Consider the following 17,026-nt stretch of genomic DNA (forward strand, 5'->3'; position numbering starts at 1 on the left):
GACATACAAAATTAAATGACATCTTTTATTTGAATCTTTTGACCAGACCGGTTGACTGGGCCGTGATCTTGTTCGGTGACGCGGAGTCATGACCAGGTCCAAACAATATTACATAATTCATTTTATTTTCCATTCTTTTTCGTTTCTGTTTTTATTTCCATACTTATTTTATTCATTTATTTCTATTTCTTTCATGGATTATATTAAATTTTAATTTAGTCATAGATATTATTTTTTATATAATTTAATTTATCTGTATTTTACTTATAATTAAGTTATGACTATTTGAAAACTTAGATATTTATTAACTCAGTTATTAAAAGTTTTAAACAATTATTAAATCACCAATATATACCTTTTATCGTTTATTTATAAATTGACAAAATCACTCTTATTGTTATTATTGTTGTATTTATTTTTATGATGTTACAGGTGTTGAAAATATCGTTTGAATTGGTTTTATTCAAAATTGTAGGTGTGAAATTCAAATCATTTATGGGTAGTTTTGGACGTTTGGTCTTGAAATAAAGAAAAAAATAGTGGGTTGTTTCTTATATATATATAAAATGTAGCAAAACCAACTATTTGTGATAAAAAAATATCTTCTTGATTACGAAATTAAGCTAACCTCTGTACACTTTCAGCCATTTTCACACGATGTGTAATATTCTTATGTCTTTGCTGCTATGCTTACTATTTATGAGTGGTGGTGTTCTTAATCAAGGGCTCAAAGAAGATGCCAACATGAGCTCCTGCATCGAGGCGGAGAGGCAAGCTCTACTGGATGTTAAAGCAAACCTAATTGACTTGCATGGAAATCTAACTGATTGGGCGAACGAAGGAGAAAATATGGATTGTTGCAAATGGGTTGGTGTTACTTGTAACAACCGTACTGGTCATGTGATTAAACTTGATCTTAAGTTTGATCCTTCTGGTTTCACAGGTAATATTAGTTTGTCGTTACAAGTGTTAAATCAACTACAATATCTTGATATGAGTAACATCGATTTTCAATTCAATCCTTTACCCGACTTTTTGGGTACCTTGTCCAACTTACAACATTTGGATATTTCACATGCAAATCTCAGTGGAACGATTCCTCATCAGCTTGCGAAACTCTCCAACTTGCTTCGTCTTGATCTTAGTCGTAATTCTCTAGGAGGATCAATTCCCCTTTCCTTTGGAGATTTGACATCTCTTACCTATTTAGACCTCTCACAAAATCAGCTAAGAGGTGACATCACAAAAACTTTAGGGAATTGTTCATCTTTGGTTCATCTAGATTTGTCACAAAACCTCCTTAATGGGTCAATGCCTGCTAGTTTCGGTCAACTTTCTAATCTTAGATTTCTTGATTTTTCGTCGAACTACCTTGAAGGCGTTATCTCTGAAGTCCATTTTCTAAATCTTACCCAACTAGATTATTTGGATTTGTCTCTAAATTCTTTAGCATTAGACGTAAGCTTCCCTGAGAGAATCCCTTTCCAGTTATCAACAATAAAGTTGAGATCTTGTAAATTGGGACCTAGATTCCCCGTGTGGATTAGAACTCAACGAGATTTCAAACATCTTGATATCTCTAGTGCTGGGATATCAGATAGCGCCCCTGCATGGTTTTGGGACCTGCCAACTGGATTGGAAATTTTGAACATCTCTTCAAATCAAATAAAAGGTATGCTACCAAATATCACGTCTTCTTTTCCAGGAAATGTTGCATTGGATTTGAGTAAAAACCATTTCGAAGGAAGGGTACCATTATTACCTTTCAGACTAGCTGCGTTAAATCTCTCTGGAAACAGGTTCTCGGGAACACTTTCTTTCTTGTGTGGCATTGAGACGTTCTTAAGTTTTCTTGACCTCTCAAACAATTTATTATCAGGCAGCCTGCCTGATTGTTTGGGAAAACTAAGCATTTTAAAGATTCTTAATTTATCAAATAATAACTTTTCCGGGGAAATCCCTTCTTCTTTGGGAAGTTTGCTTACTCTGGAGGCACTGTATTTGCGGACAAATGCCTTTGTTGGTGAACTGCCGGTGTCCTTGAGCAACTGCATAAGAATAAGATTTTTGGACCTTGGGGAAAATAAGTTATCCGGCGTCATACCAGAATGGATTGGGGAAAGTCTTTCAGAGTTATACGTTCTTGCTTTAGGGTCCAATAGATTCCATGGAAGATTACCTTCCCAAGTGTGTTTCTTGAATAATCTTCAAGTTCTTGATCTGTCTAATAATCAATTGTTAGGTAACCTTCCTAGGTGCTTTAGTAACTTGACCGCAATGGCTAGAAGAAGCTTTGGAGATGATATGACAAACCATTCATATCTCTCTTATATTCCAACTGTCATGCCACTAGGTCCAGGAAGTGTTCTTAGTTCTGAAAGTTTGACTTCCGAGGAGGAGCATTTTCTTGACAATGCATTGGTTAAATGGAAAGGAACAAAACGATCATTCAAAGGAATTGGTTTGCAGCTACTAAAGAGCTTTGATCTTTCAAGAAACAACTTTTCTGGAGTACTTTCATATGAGATCACTAGTCTTTATGATGTGGCTTCGTTAAATCTTTCTTATAACAAACTGCATGGGGAAGTCCCAAAAGATATTGGTCAGCTGAAAGCTTTGGAATCGCTTGACTTGTCAAGAAATGAGTTTTCTGGACATATTCCCTTGAGTTTGGCACAAATAAGTTCTCTAAGTTACCTTGATCTCTCAAGCAATAACTTGTCAGGAAGAATACCAACGGGGACTCAACTTCAAAGCTTCGATAATACCTCCTACACTGGCAACCCTCAACTTTGTGGACCTCCACTTACACAAACGTGTGGGTTTCCACCTGTTGTTGAAAAGAAGGAAGTTGAAGAAGATGATGATTTTTGGAAATCATATTACATAGGTATGGGTGCAGGGTTTGCGGTTGGATTTTTGGGAATTTGTGGTGCTTTAGTTTTAAGCCTTCGATGCAGATATTTCTTTTTTGCTTCGTTGAGTCGAATGAAGGATTGGATATATGTAATTGTGGTTGTGCATTTTGGCAAACTTGAAAGAAAGTTTAGAAGGTGAGGCCTGTGCAACTACTTTCTATTTGTTATGTGGAACAAGTATGAATTGATAAAAACCGTGGTTTCCTTGGTTAGTTATTGCATATATAGACCTCCTGCAACCCTATCAAAGCCATCTACCTCTTGTTCACCATTGTTAAGACGAAACACTGTTTTAATTAAATTGAATGTATTGTTTTGATTTTAGATTACGTTTTCATTTGGTTAATTAGAATGTGCTTTAGTTTGGATTAACATATACAAGTAAAATTTCATGCATAAAATGCATATTGTTAATCGATATCAATACTCATTATTCTTGTGAGTTGTGAGTAGTATTTATGACACTCATTTTCCAGTTGAATCATCACCCAAAGTCAACTCCTTACTAAGTTCCAACATTAGAATGCGCTTCAGTCGATTTGTATATTATCACAGTTAGGTGAAAAATGTGACGTGTTCAAAGGTTGAACTGCCCCGAACCAACAAATTTACCAAGAACTCGAACACAAAATGATTTCAAAAATAATGTAAGACACAGTAAACCGAACACGACACAAGTTTTCGCTAGTTGACATGAACACAACTAGTTTAACATGAAATTCTGTATTTTTTTTAACATATTAATACTTTAAAACTATAAATTTAAAACAAAAATTACAAAGACACATAAAATTCTTCGGTTCGTTTGCACGCCTAGGCTCATTCAAGTAACCAATACAAAACTGGCTCCACTTATATCTAGTCGAAAGGCAGGACTGACAAACATGTCAGGCTAGGCAGGTTCGAGTCACGGGTCAGAACGAGTTAGGGTTGAAATGGACCGATTAAAAAAAAAGGTTAATTTGGTTTGGGTCAAAGAGGATCGAGTTAAAACGGGTTTCGGGTTAAAATAGGGTTGGGTTGGAATGGGTTTATGGTCAAAACAAATGGGTTTAAAAAATTGTTTGTTTGAAATTATTATACATTTCACCGTTGCCTATAGTTTCATAGTTTTCGGCACAAGCTAGCTACGCGTGCAGCGTAGGCTACATGTGCTTAAGTGCTTGTTACGTGCATTCTAGTGCCGCCCATGCGTGCAGAGTTGGTTACGCGTACGAAGGCTAACAAATGTGCGTCCAGCGCCACGAATAATCCATGTTGGTTAGGTGCACGAAGTTGGTTACCATTGTTTAATATTGGTTGCACATTAAGACGCCAGGTATGCGTGCGGCGTTGGTCACTCGTGTTAAAATGCCGGTGACACGGGCAGAGCATCATGTGTATCAGACTGGGAAACGCGCATGCGGCGCCACGCAATGCACGTAACCGGCCCTGGTACGCGCTTAACTTAGCACCTGGCATGTGACAAGCTCTGTGCTAGTAACCAGCGCGGATGACACGCGATGTCGCTACACGTGTTTAATTTTGGTTATGCACATATTGATGCTGGTTACAAGTATTCAGGCGTTGGTTTCGCGTGACAATTGCTATGCGTGTTTATTGCCGCTTACGCACATTCCAAAACCAATTACGCGTCCATTCGGCAATATCCTCACACCATGAAAAACAAAGAAACGAGACACAAAATCAAAATTTACAAAAAATAATATCAAATTTCAGTTGTAACTTTCAATCAATAACCAGAAACCAAAATTGAATACGAATTAATTTTTATAGGAAAATTGGATTTTAATAATTCCAACTTAATGCATTTGCCCGATAATAATCCCAATTTTGAAAATAGCTGTCAGTGATCCCAACTTTCACACTATTTGTTTTTGTTGGACCTCCGTCAATAACAATTTAACGACGTTAAGAATTTTTCCAAATTTCAAATTGATGTTTTAGGGCTTTTGATTGGAATGAGAATACGAATCGATTGAAATTTGGAATATTTTTTAAATAGAGACTTTTTGCAATATTTTGTAAATGGGGACTTTTTGCATTTGATGATGGTTTCGGTTTGTGGGTAAAAGGTTAGATTTTTTTTGTTTATGGTTGTTCCGTAAATGCCATTTACAGAAGCGTCTAACGCCGCGACACATGCCAGAATGTTAGCCAAGATTCGTAAACTTTATTCATGAAAGTAGGTTACTCTAGTGTTGTTTTAACCGGCGTTAGTAAGTTTTAACAGAGAACTGCACTTGGCCTAACATTTGTTAAAAAGTTTAATATAATCCCCTTCGTCACATCACCAACACCACAACCCCACCTGCCGTCCATTGTTGGTCCACGCACGAATAAAACCATCAACCAACTAATTATATCATATCATTTAATATTTCCACATCAAGCTTTTAATATATTTGAAAATCATTGATTTCTTTTTTCAATCCATTATATCGTTATATTTATTGTTACATCACATTCATGAAAATTATATATATTTTTTTCCCGTAATTTCATAATATGTTTGGGATCATTAGAATTGCATCCATATTTTAAAAATCTAGCATTTTCTCCATTCTCTCTTATTGCTCGGGTTATATTTGAGATCAAATTCTTTCAAGATCATGAAGTCTTTCATGATTACGACACAATTATATTAAACGTCAACGTCAATCTTAATGTAAGTAATTTATATGTATTTTTTTTAAATATATTTTTTTGGTCGAAAACACTTCTCTATCATGTTCAGGCGTCAAATTTCCTTTCATTTTTAAAGAAACTTGTCTTATACGTGTTCAATGTTCTTACTAGTTTATAATTCTTAGTTTTATGATCTTGATGTTTTATATAATATGATTTGGCCATTTGGGTGTCTACAGAAATGATGTGTTTATTTTGTGTTCACGTAAGTTTTATTTTAATTAATGGCTGATTAAATCAGTATACTATATATTTTTACTTGCATTTTAAACTTTTTTTAGTACATATTTAATCAGCAAAGTAACTAGGTTAAGATCCTTGCAAGGCAATGTCTTTGTATTTAAGATCTTCCAAAAGCTTTAATGGATTCAATAATTTATGACTCTATTATATATATATATATACTCGTTCGGTATATAGATAATATTTAGACCATCTCTAACCTTTATAGACATTTATTGCTATATAGACCTGGCACGCATATGTCCTCAACTCAATTTGTGGATGGCATTCGTTCCATTACTTTCATTTACCTTACAATTATGAATATATAAAACCACTGTCTGTCCTATTATTTTCGTGTAGTTCCAAAAATGAAACGACACAAGCCAAATTTCTTTCCATCTTCCTCTCATCTCGCTTTTCGTCTTTTTAGCCTTGTTATATTTCTAATTACAACTCCCACCTCTGCTTCCTATGGAGGAAATGAGACTGATCATTTGGCGTTGTTGTCATTCAAGTCAATGATCACCCATGATCCGTACGGAGCTCTAGACTCATGGAACACTTCTTTTCATTTCTGTGAGTGGAATGGTGTTTTATGTGGGAAGAAGCACAAGCGAGTGACTCGTTTGAGACTGTATTCCCAAGGTCTAGCAGGCTATTTGTCTCCTCATGTGGGGAATCTTAGCTTCCTTCGTGCACTTGTAATATTCAACAACAGCTTTCAAGGAACCATCCCTCAGGAACTCGGTCGTTTATCTAGGATGAGCTTGCTCAACCTTGACCGTAACAAATTTGAGGGAGTTATTCCAACTAACTTGTCTGGTTGTTATAACCTTGACACGCTTGTCATTTCTGAAAACAGGTTAGTTGGAAGCATACCCAAGGAGATTGGTTTCCTCTCAAAACTTGTTTTAATCGTTATTCATCGAAATAACTTAACTGGTGGAATCCCGTCTTTCTTGGGCAATCTTACATTAGTCGAATCGTTCTCAGCCTCGAGAATCCCATGGGGTGGGAACATTCCAGACAACTTAGGCAATTGGAAACGTTTAAAAGTACTTTACTTGGGTGTATGCAACTTAAATGGAACCATACCTGATTCCATTTATAACCTTTCGCTCTTAACGGATCTCTCATTGCCTGATAATCAACTTGCCGGTGGCCTTCCCTCAACCATAGTTACAACGCTTCCAAATCTCGTTAGCCTTCAGTTAAGCGGTAACAAACTCACTGGACTTCTACCACTCTCCATATCTAATTGTTCAAAATTAGGACTCCTTGAAATGGCTGACAATAAATTTAATGGGGAGTTGGCAGTCGACTTTGCAAAACTTACAAATTTATATCAAATAACCTTAGGTGGAAATTTTTTGGGAAGCGGTGAAGCTGATGAAATGAAGTTTCTCGATTCTTTGAAAAACTGTAGCAAGTTACAAATATTGGATATTCCTTACAACAATTTTCGAGCGGTGCTCCCCGGATCAGTCGGTAATCTTTCCTATCAACTATATTATCTATCTTTTGGTGAAAATCAGTTATATGGAAACCTCCCCTCAAGTATAGGTAATCTAGTTGGCTTGACCAATTTGCATTTAGGTGGTAATCGATTCACCGGAAAAATCCCCTCTGCTATTGGTAAGCTTCAAAATCTAGGAGTTGTTACTATGTATGGAAACCAATTTGAAGGTTTGATTCCAGATGCAATAGGAAACTTATCATCCTTGAATAAACTTGCTTTAAACTCTAATAGATTGGAAGGGCGTGTTCCATTAAGCCTAGGAAGTTGTCAAAAACTACTAGGGTTGTTCCTCAGTGACAATAAACTCAGTGATAGAATACCTAAAGAGATTCTTCAACTTTCATCTCTATCCATCATACTAAATCTTTCTCACAACAACCTGTTTGGTTCACTTCCAATAGAGGTTGGAGACCTTAAGATGTTAACTTATCTAGATTTATCGCATAATAATTTATCAGGTAACATTCCTGGTAGCCTTGATGGTTGCACTAGCCTTTTATTTTTATCACTCAAAGGAAACTTATTTCAAGGAATCATACCACCATCATTAAGTTCCATGAGAGGAATGGAAAGACTAGATCTTTCTTATAATAATTTATCCGGCCAAATTCCTCGATTCTTGGAACATTTTTCTTTACAATATCTGGACTTATCTTTTAATGATTTTGAGGGTGAAGTACCAGTTGCAGGAGTGTTTTCCAAAGCAAACGCCTTCTCGGTTTCAGGTAATAGTAGGCTTTGTGGTGGCTTAGCTGAACTCGGGTTACCAAAATGCAAGGTGATGAAGAAACGCAAAAAAAGGTTTCCTTTATTAATCGTGCTAGCTGTTTTAATTGGATTCATACTTTTCTCTGTATTATTATTTGTATACGTTTGGTCCAAGAAGAAACCCAAGGTCCGACAGTCTCAATCATCGACGAGCGAACCACTCTCGAACATAACATATAGTCAACTTCTTGAGGCTACCAATGGGTTCTCTGAAGAAAATTTGATTGGAGAAGGGGGATTCAGCTCTGTCTATAAAGGAATCCTTCATGGTGGATATGCTGCTGTCAAAGTTGTACATCTCCAAATTCGAGGAGCTGATAGAAGCTTTCTTGCAGAGTGTAAAGTATGGCGGAGTATCCGACACCGAAATTTATTGAAGATAATAACTTCATGTTCAAGTATTGACTTCAAAGGCAATGATTTCAAAGCTTTGGTTTACGAGTTCATGCCTAATGGGAGTTTACATGACTGGTTGCACTCAAGTAGACGTGCACAAATCGGGTTCACCTTGAAAACCCGAACCGGTTTTTTTCAAACCGGGTAGAAAATGACACCGGTTCCAGTCAGGAACCGGTTCGGTTCTCGACCCGAACCGATGCCCAGAAATGCAAACTTTTAGGAACCGGGTAGGGTTGGAACCGGAACCGGTTTTTACGTAAAAACCGGTTCCACCGGTTTTTTTTGAAATTTAAATATTATAGCCGTTAGGAACCGGTTCCAACGGCTATATAGCCGTTTTTGACCGTTGGAACCGGTTTTTTAACTACAAATAGGTTATTTTCTTACTATAAATAGCAAGGTTTGTTTGTGTACTTGTTAAACCACTTTCAAAACTATAAAACACACTCCAAACCACAATTAACCTTAAACCAACAACAAATAGCAACTAATGATGACGTTGTTATGGTGATCGAAACAACAAGATGCCCCGATGTTTGGGTTCATTACGATTTGTGTCTCATGACCGACTCACATGAGTTGGCACGTTGCAAATATTGCTCGAAGTTTCTTAAAGCAGAGTCCAACTCGACATTACGAAAACATACGAATAAGTATTGTCGAGAGAAAAGAAGTTTGGAAGCTAAAAAAACGGAAGTGGGAGAGTCGTCCGGCTCAACAACCCAAAAATAAGTATTCCCGGATTAAAACGACGGACTTTGTTTTTTATGTTTTAGTTGTTATGTTTAGTATCGTTTAGGTTTTAATAATGTTTGTAACAGTTATTTTTTAAATAAATAAAATGTTCGTCATTAAAAAAGTAACAAAAATTAATCATGGGTAACAAAAGTAATTATAATAAAACAAATCAAAACTAAATATTAGTTGAACAAGTTACAAATAATTTTACCAAAACAAATAATTACAACTCTTCTTCGTCTTCATTCTCGTCTTCACCCTCGTCTTCGTTATCGGAAGAAACCCCGTCATCCGCCTCCTCATCATGAATATTACCGTTAGAACCGGTTCCAACGGATCTATTGTCTCAAAAACCGGTTCCAACGGCTATATTACCGTTGGAACCGGTTCCAACGGCTAATTGGTGTCTAAAAAACCGGTTCCAACGGCTATATTACCGTTGGAACCGGTTCCAACGGCTAGTTTGACTTTTGTTTGACCCTTCAAAAAAAACCCGTCGGAACCGGTTTTTCCAGGTACGAACCGAACCGGTTCCAATTAAGAACCGGGTAGGAACCGGGTTGGAACTGATACTGACATACAAATAGAACCGGGTACGATTTTCGGGTACAAAAATACCCAAACCGGGTATTGTACCAATCGGGTTGGAACTGGAACAGATGATACACGAGGAATCTTTTTATGGTGGTTCTTCCTTCTAATGACCGGCATATCTATGATTATTTTCTCCCAGATGAAGCAGCCAGTTAGGTTCCGGAACCGGTTTTTTTGTGCACGTCTACACTCAAGTGCAAGATAATCTATACTTGACATTATTGCAAGAATACATATTCTCATAGATGTCGCGTGTGCACTTGATTATCTTCATAATCATTGTGTAACTACCATTGTTCACGGTGACTTAAAGCCTAGCAACATTTTACTTGATAGTGATATGGCGGCTCATGTTGGAGACTTTGGTTTGGCACGATTTCTTGGAAATCATGATTCAAACAAAAACAACTCTGTAGCTATTAAAGGAACCATTGGGTATGCAGCTCCAGGTAAATATTCATGCATACACAAATGCTCGTTTTTTTCTTACACCTTTTTTTTCTAATAAATGCATACACTTTGTAGAGTATGGTCTCGGGAGTGGGATGACAAGTAGCGGGGATGTCTACAGTTTTGGAATATTATTGTTGGAGGGGATGACAGGGAAAAGGCCGATAGACGACATCTTCAACGATGGTCTCAACCTCCATAAATTTGCGACCATGGCCTTGCAAGATGACCATGTAACTGATGTTATTGATGGTGACCTTTTAAATTATCATCAAGATGATGAAAGTGATTGTGGCGTTCTAAATTGTGATCAAGAAGATGAAATTGATATGAATAGTAAGACCCCAAACACAACGAAAATAGAGCATTGTGTGACTTCACTTTTGAAGATTGGAGTATTATGCTCACTGGATTCCCCCGCACAACGGATGAATATAAAAAATGTTGTCTACGAGTTGCAGAGTACTTTGGATACACTTTGAAACGCTTGAGGTGCCTTATTTTTACTTCCTTTTATTTGAGTATAAATGGCAATATACAACTAGTCTTATTTATGTTAGTTTGACTTCATGTTATAGTCATGAGAAGAGACTCAAATAGTTTAATGATTTCTAGTTCGTAAGTACTGAGAGCTTTGTTCTTTTGTGTGACAACCGGCTTAAAACTATGTCTCTTATTTGCTTAAACTGTGTAAAAATGAGTGTTAGAAAATGATAAAGGGCGATTGAGATACCTAACATTGACTTTAGACTATGTGTAATAGGCGCTTTGGGAGGGGAGAAAAAGCCCATAGCGCCCGGAACACCGCCCCCGGGAAGCTATGAGGGATTTTTGGGCTTTGGGTGTTTTGGTGAAGGCGCCGGGTGAGAGGAGAGCTTACCCAATCATGATTTTTCCTTCATATTTATATTAAAAAGTTAGAAAAAAATAAAAAAGGTAATATTTGTGTAATGATTATGAGACTTTATAAGAAAAATTTTCACAACTGGTGTTTATGTAAAATTTGATTAAAAAATGGTATGGTTTTGTGGCTTGTTACAAAAATGGTGTAACCGTGGTTTGAAACCACAGTTTGACTTTTTTCTTTATGAACATGTCAGATAGGTATTTTAGAAAATAATACATTTGATTAAAATAAAGCAAGCCGTGGTTTGAATCCATGGATTGCATCAAAAAGTGAAACCTAATACCACTTTCAATTGTGTGGTGGTTTTTCGTGTTAAACCGTGGTTTGAAATCACGGTTTAACCTTTTTCTTTTATTTTTTAAATGCTGATAAGCATAAATCAACCCGTGGTTTCGAACCAAGGTTCGATTGTTCATAAAGTATCACATGTGAACATGCTAAATTTAAGTGGAGAATGAAGAAAAAAACCAAACTTTAGTTCGAATTCAATGGTTGATTAAAAAAAGTGAACATATATACTTATCGGCATTTAATTAATAAAAGAAAATAGTCAAACCGTGGTTTCAAACTACGGCTTAACTAGCATAACCACCACACACTTGGAAGTGGTATTAGGTTTTACTTTTTGATGCAATCCGTGGTTTCAAACCACGGCTTGCCCTATTTTAATCAAAAGTACTATTTTTTGAAACACATTTGACACGTATATAAAGAAAATAGCCAAACTGTGGTTTCAAACCATGGTTACACTATTTTTGTAAACCCCCTTAAAACTAGGGGTGTGCACGGTTCGGTTCGGTTATTAGCATTAACCCAACCTAACCGATCGGTTATCGGTTCGGTTCGGTTAATTTCGGTTAATAACCGGTATTAAATTTGGGCTAAAATTTTGCTTAAAACTACATGAAATAAATGTTTAAATACATGAAATGAATGCATAACTGCATGAAATGAATGTATAAATATATAAAATTGAGATATTAGAACATGAAATGGAGATATAAATAGATGAAAATAATAGCGTTAAACTATTAATATATATATAATACATGAAACAGAGGAAAAAATGCTTGAAAATATTAAAAAATGAAGATTTCAGTTAATTTCGGTTAATTCGGTTTTCGGTCATATCGGTTCGGTTTCGTTGGTTTTCGGTTCGGTTTCGGTTACCGATTCGGTTATTGCTCACCCCTACTTAAAACTATACCATTTATTTAGCTAACTTTTTCATAAACACCATTTGTGAAAAATTTTCGACTTTATACCACTACACCATTCTTCGCATAAACCCTTTTATGACGTACGTCACGTGTCGCATAACGCCCATAGGTGTGACTTTACCATTAGTCTTAGATTATATAGATTACAATTTCAAGGGTGGGTGGTGCTCTTTTTGTGCATTATAGTTGTACACTTTGCTTCAATTGTTGTAAGTCATCATCTCTTTTGAATCCACCGCCATCAACACAACACTAACACCATCCTCCACCACCGCCATGGTCTCTCTCTGCCACCGGTTACAAACAACACCAGTCTCCACCTTCGGCCTCTGCTGTCGCTTTGTTGTTGAGCGGCTTTCCGACTGTCTCTGTGTCTTTAGCGTTGGCTGAAACCCTAGGTGTTGTTAGATTGTTGGATTCACCTTTTACTTCCCACTCTCATCTTCATATTTTTCCATCGCCTTTCACTAACCACCTCACGTCTTCACTCATCATCACTATTGCCGGGTTCGATTTCCGAACTTCTGGTGGTGGTGGTGGTGGTGGTGTTGGCGGACGGTGGCGATGGTTACGTCGCCAGTGTTTGATGGTGGTCGGAGATGGCTATGATGGTCCCTGTTTCGTTGATTTTGGTTGTGGTCGGTAGTAATTTTTTTTTTTGCATGTTCTCTTCTATCATCACTTGCAGGTATGATTCTTTTACAAGAAGGTTCTCAATTATGAAATCTTAATATGATTAATTTGAGCCCTGACGAAAATGTAATTATATAAATCTCCATGATGTGGTAAGTGTTTTTGATAAAGACTCCAAATTGTCTATAAGACTATGGGGGATGTGATGGTTGTCTCTTGATGGAAGTGGTCTGATTGTAGACTTTTCCTGCTATTTGAATCCAGGAACACTAGGCGAAACTCGATTTCCCAATGACTCTTGGTGGAGGAACACTAGGCGACACTTGATTTCCCAATTGACTTTTGGTGGAGGTGGCAGGGTCTATGATGGGTGCCCGATTGCGATGTTCGTTGCATTGCTCTCTATGGTTTATGGTTGTGATGATGTTCTGGTTTCTGGTGCGGAAACCTATGTTGCAGCTGTGTAGTGGATCTGAGCCTCGCTTAATACCCCGCGTCAAGTTTTTAAGTTTGTGTTGGATGTTCGTTTTAGAGTCAAGATTTCGCAAAGTTTAGTGTACATTTGATTTGGTTTTGACTCTTCTTTATGTCTTGTTGGTTGATTTAGTGATATATGATTTGGTTTGTCTCTACTTTGTGTGTTGTCGGTTGATGTTTTTTTTGTACGTATGCAGCCATGTGAATCTGAAAGACGAACTTCAATAAAATTTTAGTTTTGAGTTTGTTTATTTTTATTAACAAGATTGTGATTTGGTAAATAATTTGGTTGCAGGTCATCACTTGGAGCATACCGTAAAACATTGCTATTGTTTTATGTCGACTGTCCTAATCATTTTCAAAGAAATCATTCATGTGTCCGTGTTATTTGCAGTCTACAGAAAGTATTTGGTGTTCATATAGATAAATAAAGGTAAACTACTAAACTGTTTCACATAAAGTATATTATTTGCATTTTGTTATGTAGTAGTTTAATATTTGTTATATTGTTTATCAAATCTGATTATGTAAGGAATTAGTTGATATAACCACCATATTATGTTCATCAGGTTCAAAGGCTCATATTGACAGCAACTGGTGGTTTTATGGGAAGGACTATAAGTTTTATTGCATTTATGCTAAACGTTGCTTAGAGATCACTGCTAATGTCTTCATTGGCATTTACCTTTCGTAGAACGCGGTCTAACTGGCGTCCTAGATCAAGACGTGCCTGAAATGGGCCCACTAACGGGTCGATTAATAATAACAGCTGGTTCATATGCTTTCATGTTTTGAGACCTTTACAGGTGTATTTTATGTAGCTTACTTATATTGATGTCAGAACACATAGAAACTTTGAAGCGTCACTTAGGGTCAACTTTTTTTCTTTTGTTTCACACTAATCGACTGCCATCACCCCCGCAACGCGGGGGTTAAACTACTAGTTGATTATTTGAAAACGACTTGGCTTTGACTTAGCCAAATGTATTAAAGAAGGTTAGGTGATGGTCTAAGTTACTCGTTAATTCATATGAAAACGTAAACAAACCTAACTCGTCCATTATAGTTCATTTAATTGCCTAACAAGAATTGCATTAAGTTTATTTCCAAAAGTCAAATGATTTGAAGGCAACCAATAATTTGCTTTATTTTCCTCGCAGGCCCTGTGCTATGTGTAAGCTTGATGTGTTAATTACTAGAAACAAAAGGAACGAGAGTGATGAAAAAGAAAAATCATATTTGCATATTGGGGCTACAAACTGCGTTCGACAGGACGACAGCTTTCATTTTGAAACAAAAGGAACAAATTGAATTTTTTAAATACTTTTTTATTTATCTATACTCTATAGTTACCTATCAAAAGATCCTATGCTTCGCATTAATTCCATGCCTAACGGTTTTACTGGTGGCAAATTACTAACATACTATGCTATCTTTAATTTAGAAAGACATGTCTGATTTAGTTTTTTTTTTTATCTTAATGCTCTATGATAGAAACTTGGGTTAATTGTTGTTCATTTAAAATTTAAATGAACATTTCATGAACATAAACAAATATTACTGAACAAAGGTAAACAAACATAAATGAACAAACGTGAATGAACACAAACAAACGTAAACGAATATAAATAAACACACTTAGATGAACACAAACGGACAAATATAAAACATTAAGTAGAAGATTTATTCAATATTTCATCCAAAATGAACATAAAACAAACATAACCAAACATAAATGAATCAAAATAGATCAAAATATATTATAAACTTTCTTATAATAAATTAAGAGTTAATGGTCATTTTCGTTCCTGTGGTTTGCTACTTTCGCCACTTCAGTCCAACGTTTGAAATTTTGTCAATTTAGTCCTCAAAGTTTTAAAGATTAGCCAATTACATCCTATCTGTCTAACGGCATCCGACTTTGCCGTTAGTTTAAGGGTATTTTTGTCTATCTTCCTTTTATTTTGAGTTAATGGTCATTTTCGTCCCTGTGGTTTGATATTTTTGCCACTTCAGTCCAAAGTTTGAAATTTTGTTAATTTAATGTCCAGTTCAATTCAGTTTTTTTTTATTTTTCTTGTCTATATCTCTAAAGAGGATAATCCAAGCCCAACACCATTGAGCATCAGCCAAACAGGTCTGCATTACTCTGTCGACAACATTAATCATATGCCCTCCGTATTTAGTTTCTAGACGTTTCCTAAACTCTCCCTCATGGTGGAGTTCAACGATAAAGTGGTCAAGGCAACTCCTTGAAACCGAATTGTACAGAAAAACTAAAAATTGTTTCTTTGATTATGTATAAAAGTTGATTTCGACTCATATGTTGATTTCGACCCAAATGTTCGCTATGATATGTTAATCTCTAAACCCTAATTATTATACATTCATCAAAGAAACGAGTTTTAGTTTGTTCCGGATTCAGAAAATTGTCTTGACCACTTTACCGTTAAATTCCACCATGGGGTAGAGTTTAGGAAACGTTTAGAAACTAAATACGAGGGCTGGGGATATGATTACTGTTGTCGACAGTGTAAATGCAGACCTGCTTGGTTGATGCTCGCTGGTTTTGGGCTTGGATTATCCTTTTCAGGGCTATAGACAAAAAGAAAAAAAAATGAACATTAAATTGATAAAGTTTTTTTTTTATCTTAATGCTCTATGATAGAAACTTGGGTTAATTGTTGTTCATTTAAAATTTAAATGAACATTTCATGAACATAAACAAATATTACTGAACAAAGGTAAACAAACATAAATGAACAAACGTGAATGAACACAAACAAACGTAAACGAATATAAATAAACACACTTAGATGAACACAAACGGACAAATATAAAACATTAAGTAGAAGATTTATTCAATATTTCATCCAAAATGAACATAAAACAAACATAACCAAACATAAATGAATCAAAATAGATCAAAATATATTATAAACTTTCTTATAATAAATTAAATATAAATCCAGAAAAATATATATTTACAATATTAGTAACGAAATATATAAAAAGACCTATGCAACTAAAAACTAGTAGTTAAAAATTAGTATTCACAATATATTCACATATTCACAATATAGATAGATTATACGGACTTGTACATTATCTTTCTTTCTAATTTTAAATTATTTTGAATATAATAATTGTAGAATGACAAAATGTGTAATGTTTTAATTTTAATATTATTAATTTCAATAATTTTACTAACCAGTACTTTTACCCCCGCGTTGTGGGGGAGTAAACCGTTTCGAGTTTGTTAGCAGATGTTTCGATGGACATGCTTAGGTTGCCTTAAGATGACTATGGAGACTAACTGATCATCAAATTTGTTGCCAAACTGGGTTTAGAAAGTTATTAAAATTGGATATACAATTGTCAAAAAAAGCACTTGGGTAGAAAGGTCAAAACATGGTACCAACAAAAATACGCAATGTACAAATCAAGGTGCCACCATATTCTTCATGATGAAGGTTCCTTTTGTAGCAAT

At 35.7% G+C, this 17,026-nt stretch overlaps 1 protein-coding gene and 1 pseudogene across 1 annotated transcript; both read left to right on the forward strand.

The window, feature by feature from the left end:
* Positions 1-650: 650 nt before the first annotated feature.
* Positions 651-3,174, forward strand: LOC143611891 (receptor-like protein EIX1). Its single transcript, XM_077086001.1, has one exon. The coding sequence runs from the start codon at positions 658-660 to the stop codon at positions 3,055-3,057; it is 2,400 nt and encodes a 799-aa protein (XP_076942116.1). The 5' UTR covers positions 651-657; the 3' UTR covers positions 3,058-3,174.
* Positions 3,175-6,214: 3,040 nt separating this feature from the next.
* Positions 6,215-10,954, forward strand: LOC143611889 (receptor kinase-like protein Xa21; annotated as a pseudogene).
* The last annotated feature ends 6,072 nt before the right edge of the window (positions 10,955-17,026 follow it).

The sequence above is a fragment of the Bidens hawaiensis genome, unplaced genomic scaffold (genome assembly GCF_021521415.1).
Source record: "Bidens hawaiensis isolate Kalapana, Puna unplaced genomic scaffold, B.hawaiensis_p1.1 tig00032467_1, whole genome shotgun sequence".
NCBI classification, from domain to species: domain Eukaryota; kingdom Viridiplantae; phylum Streptophyta; class Magnoliopsida; order Asterales; family Asteraceae; genus Bidens; species Bidens hawaiensis.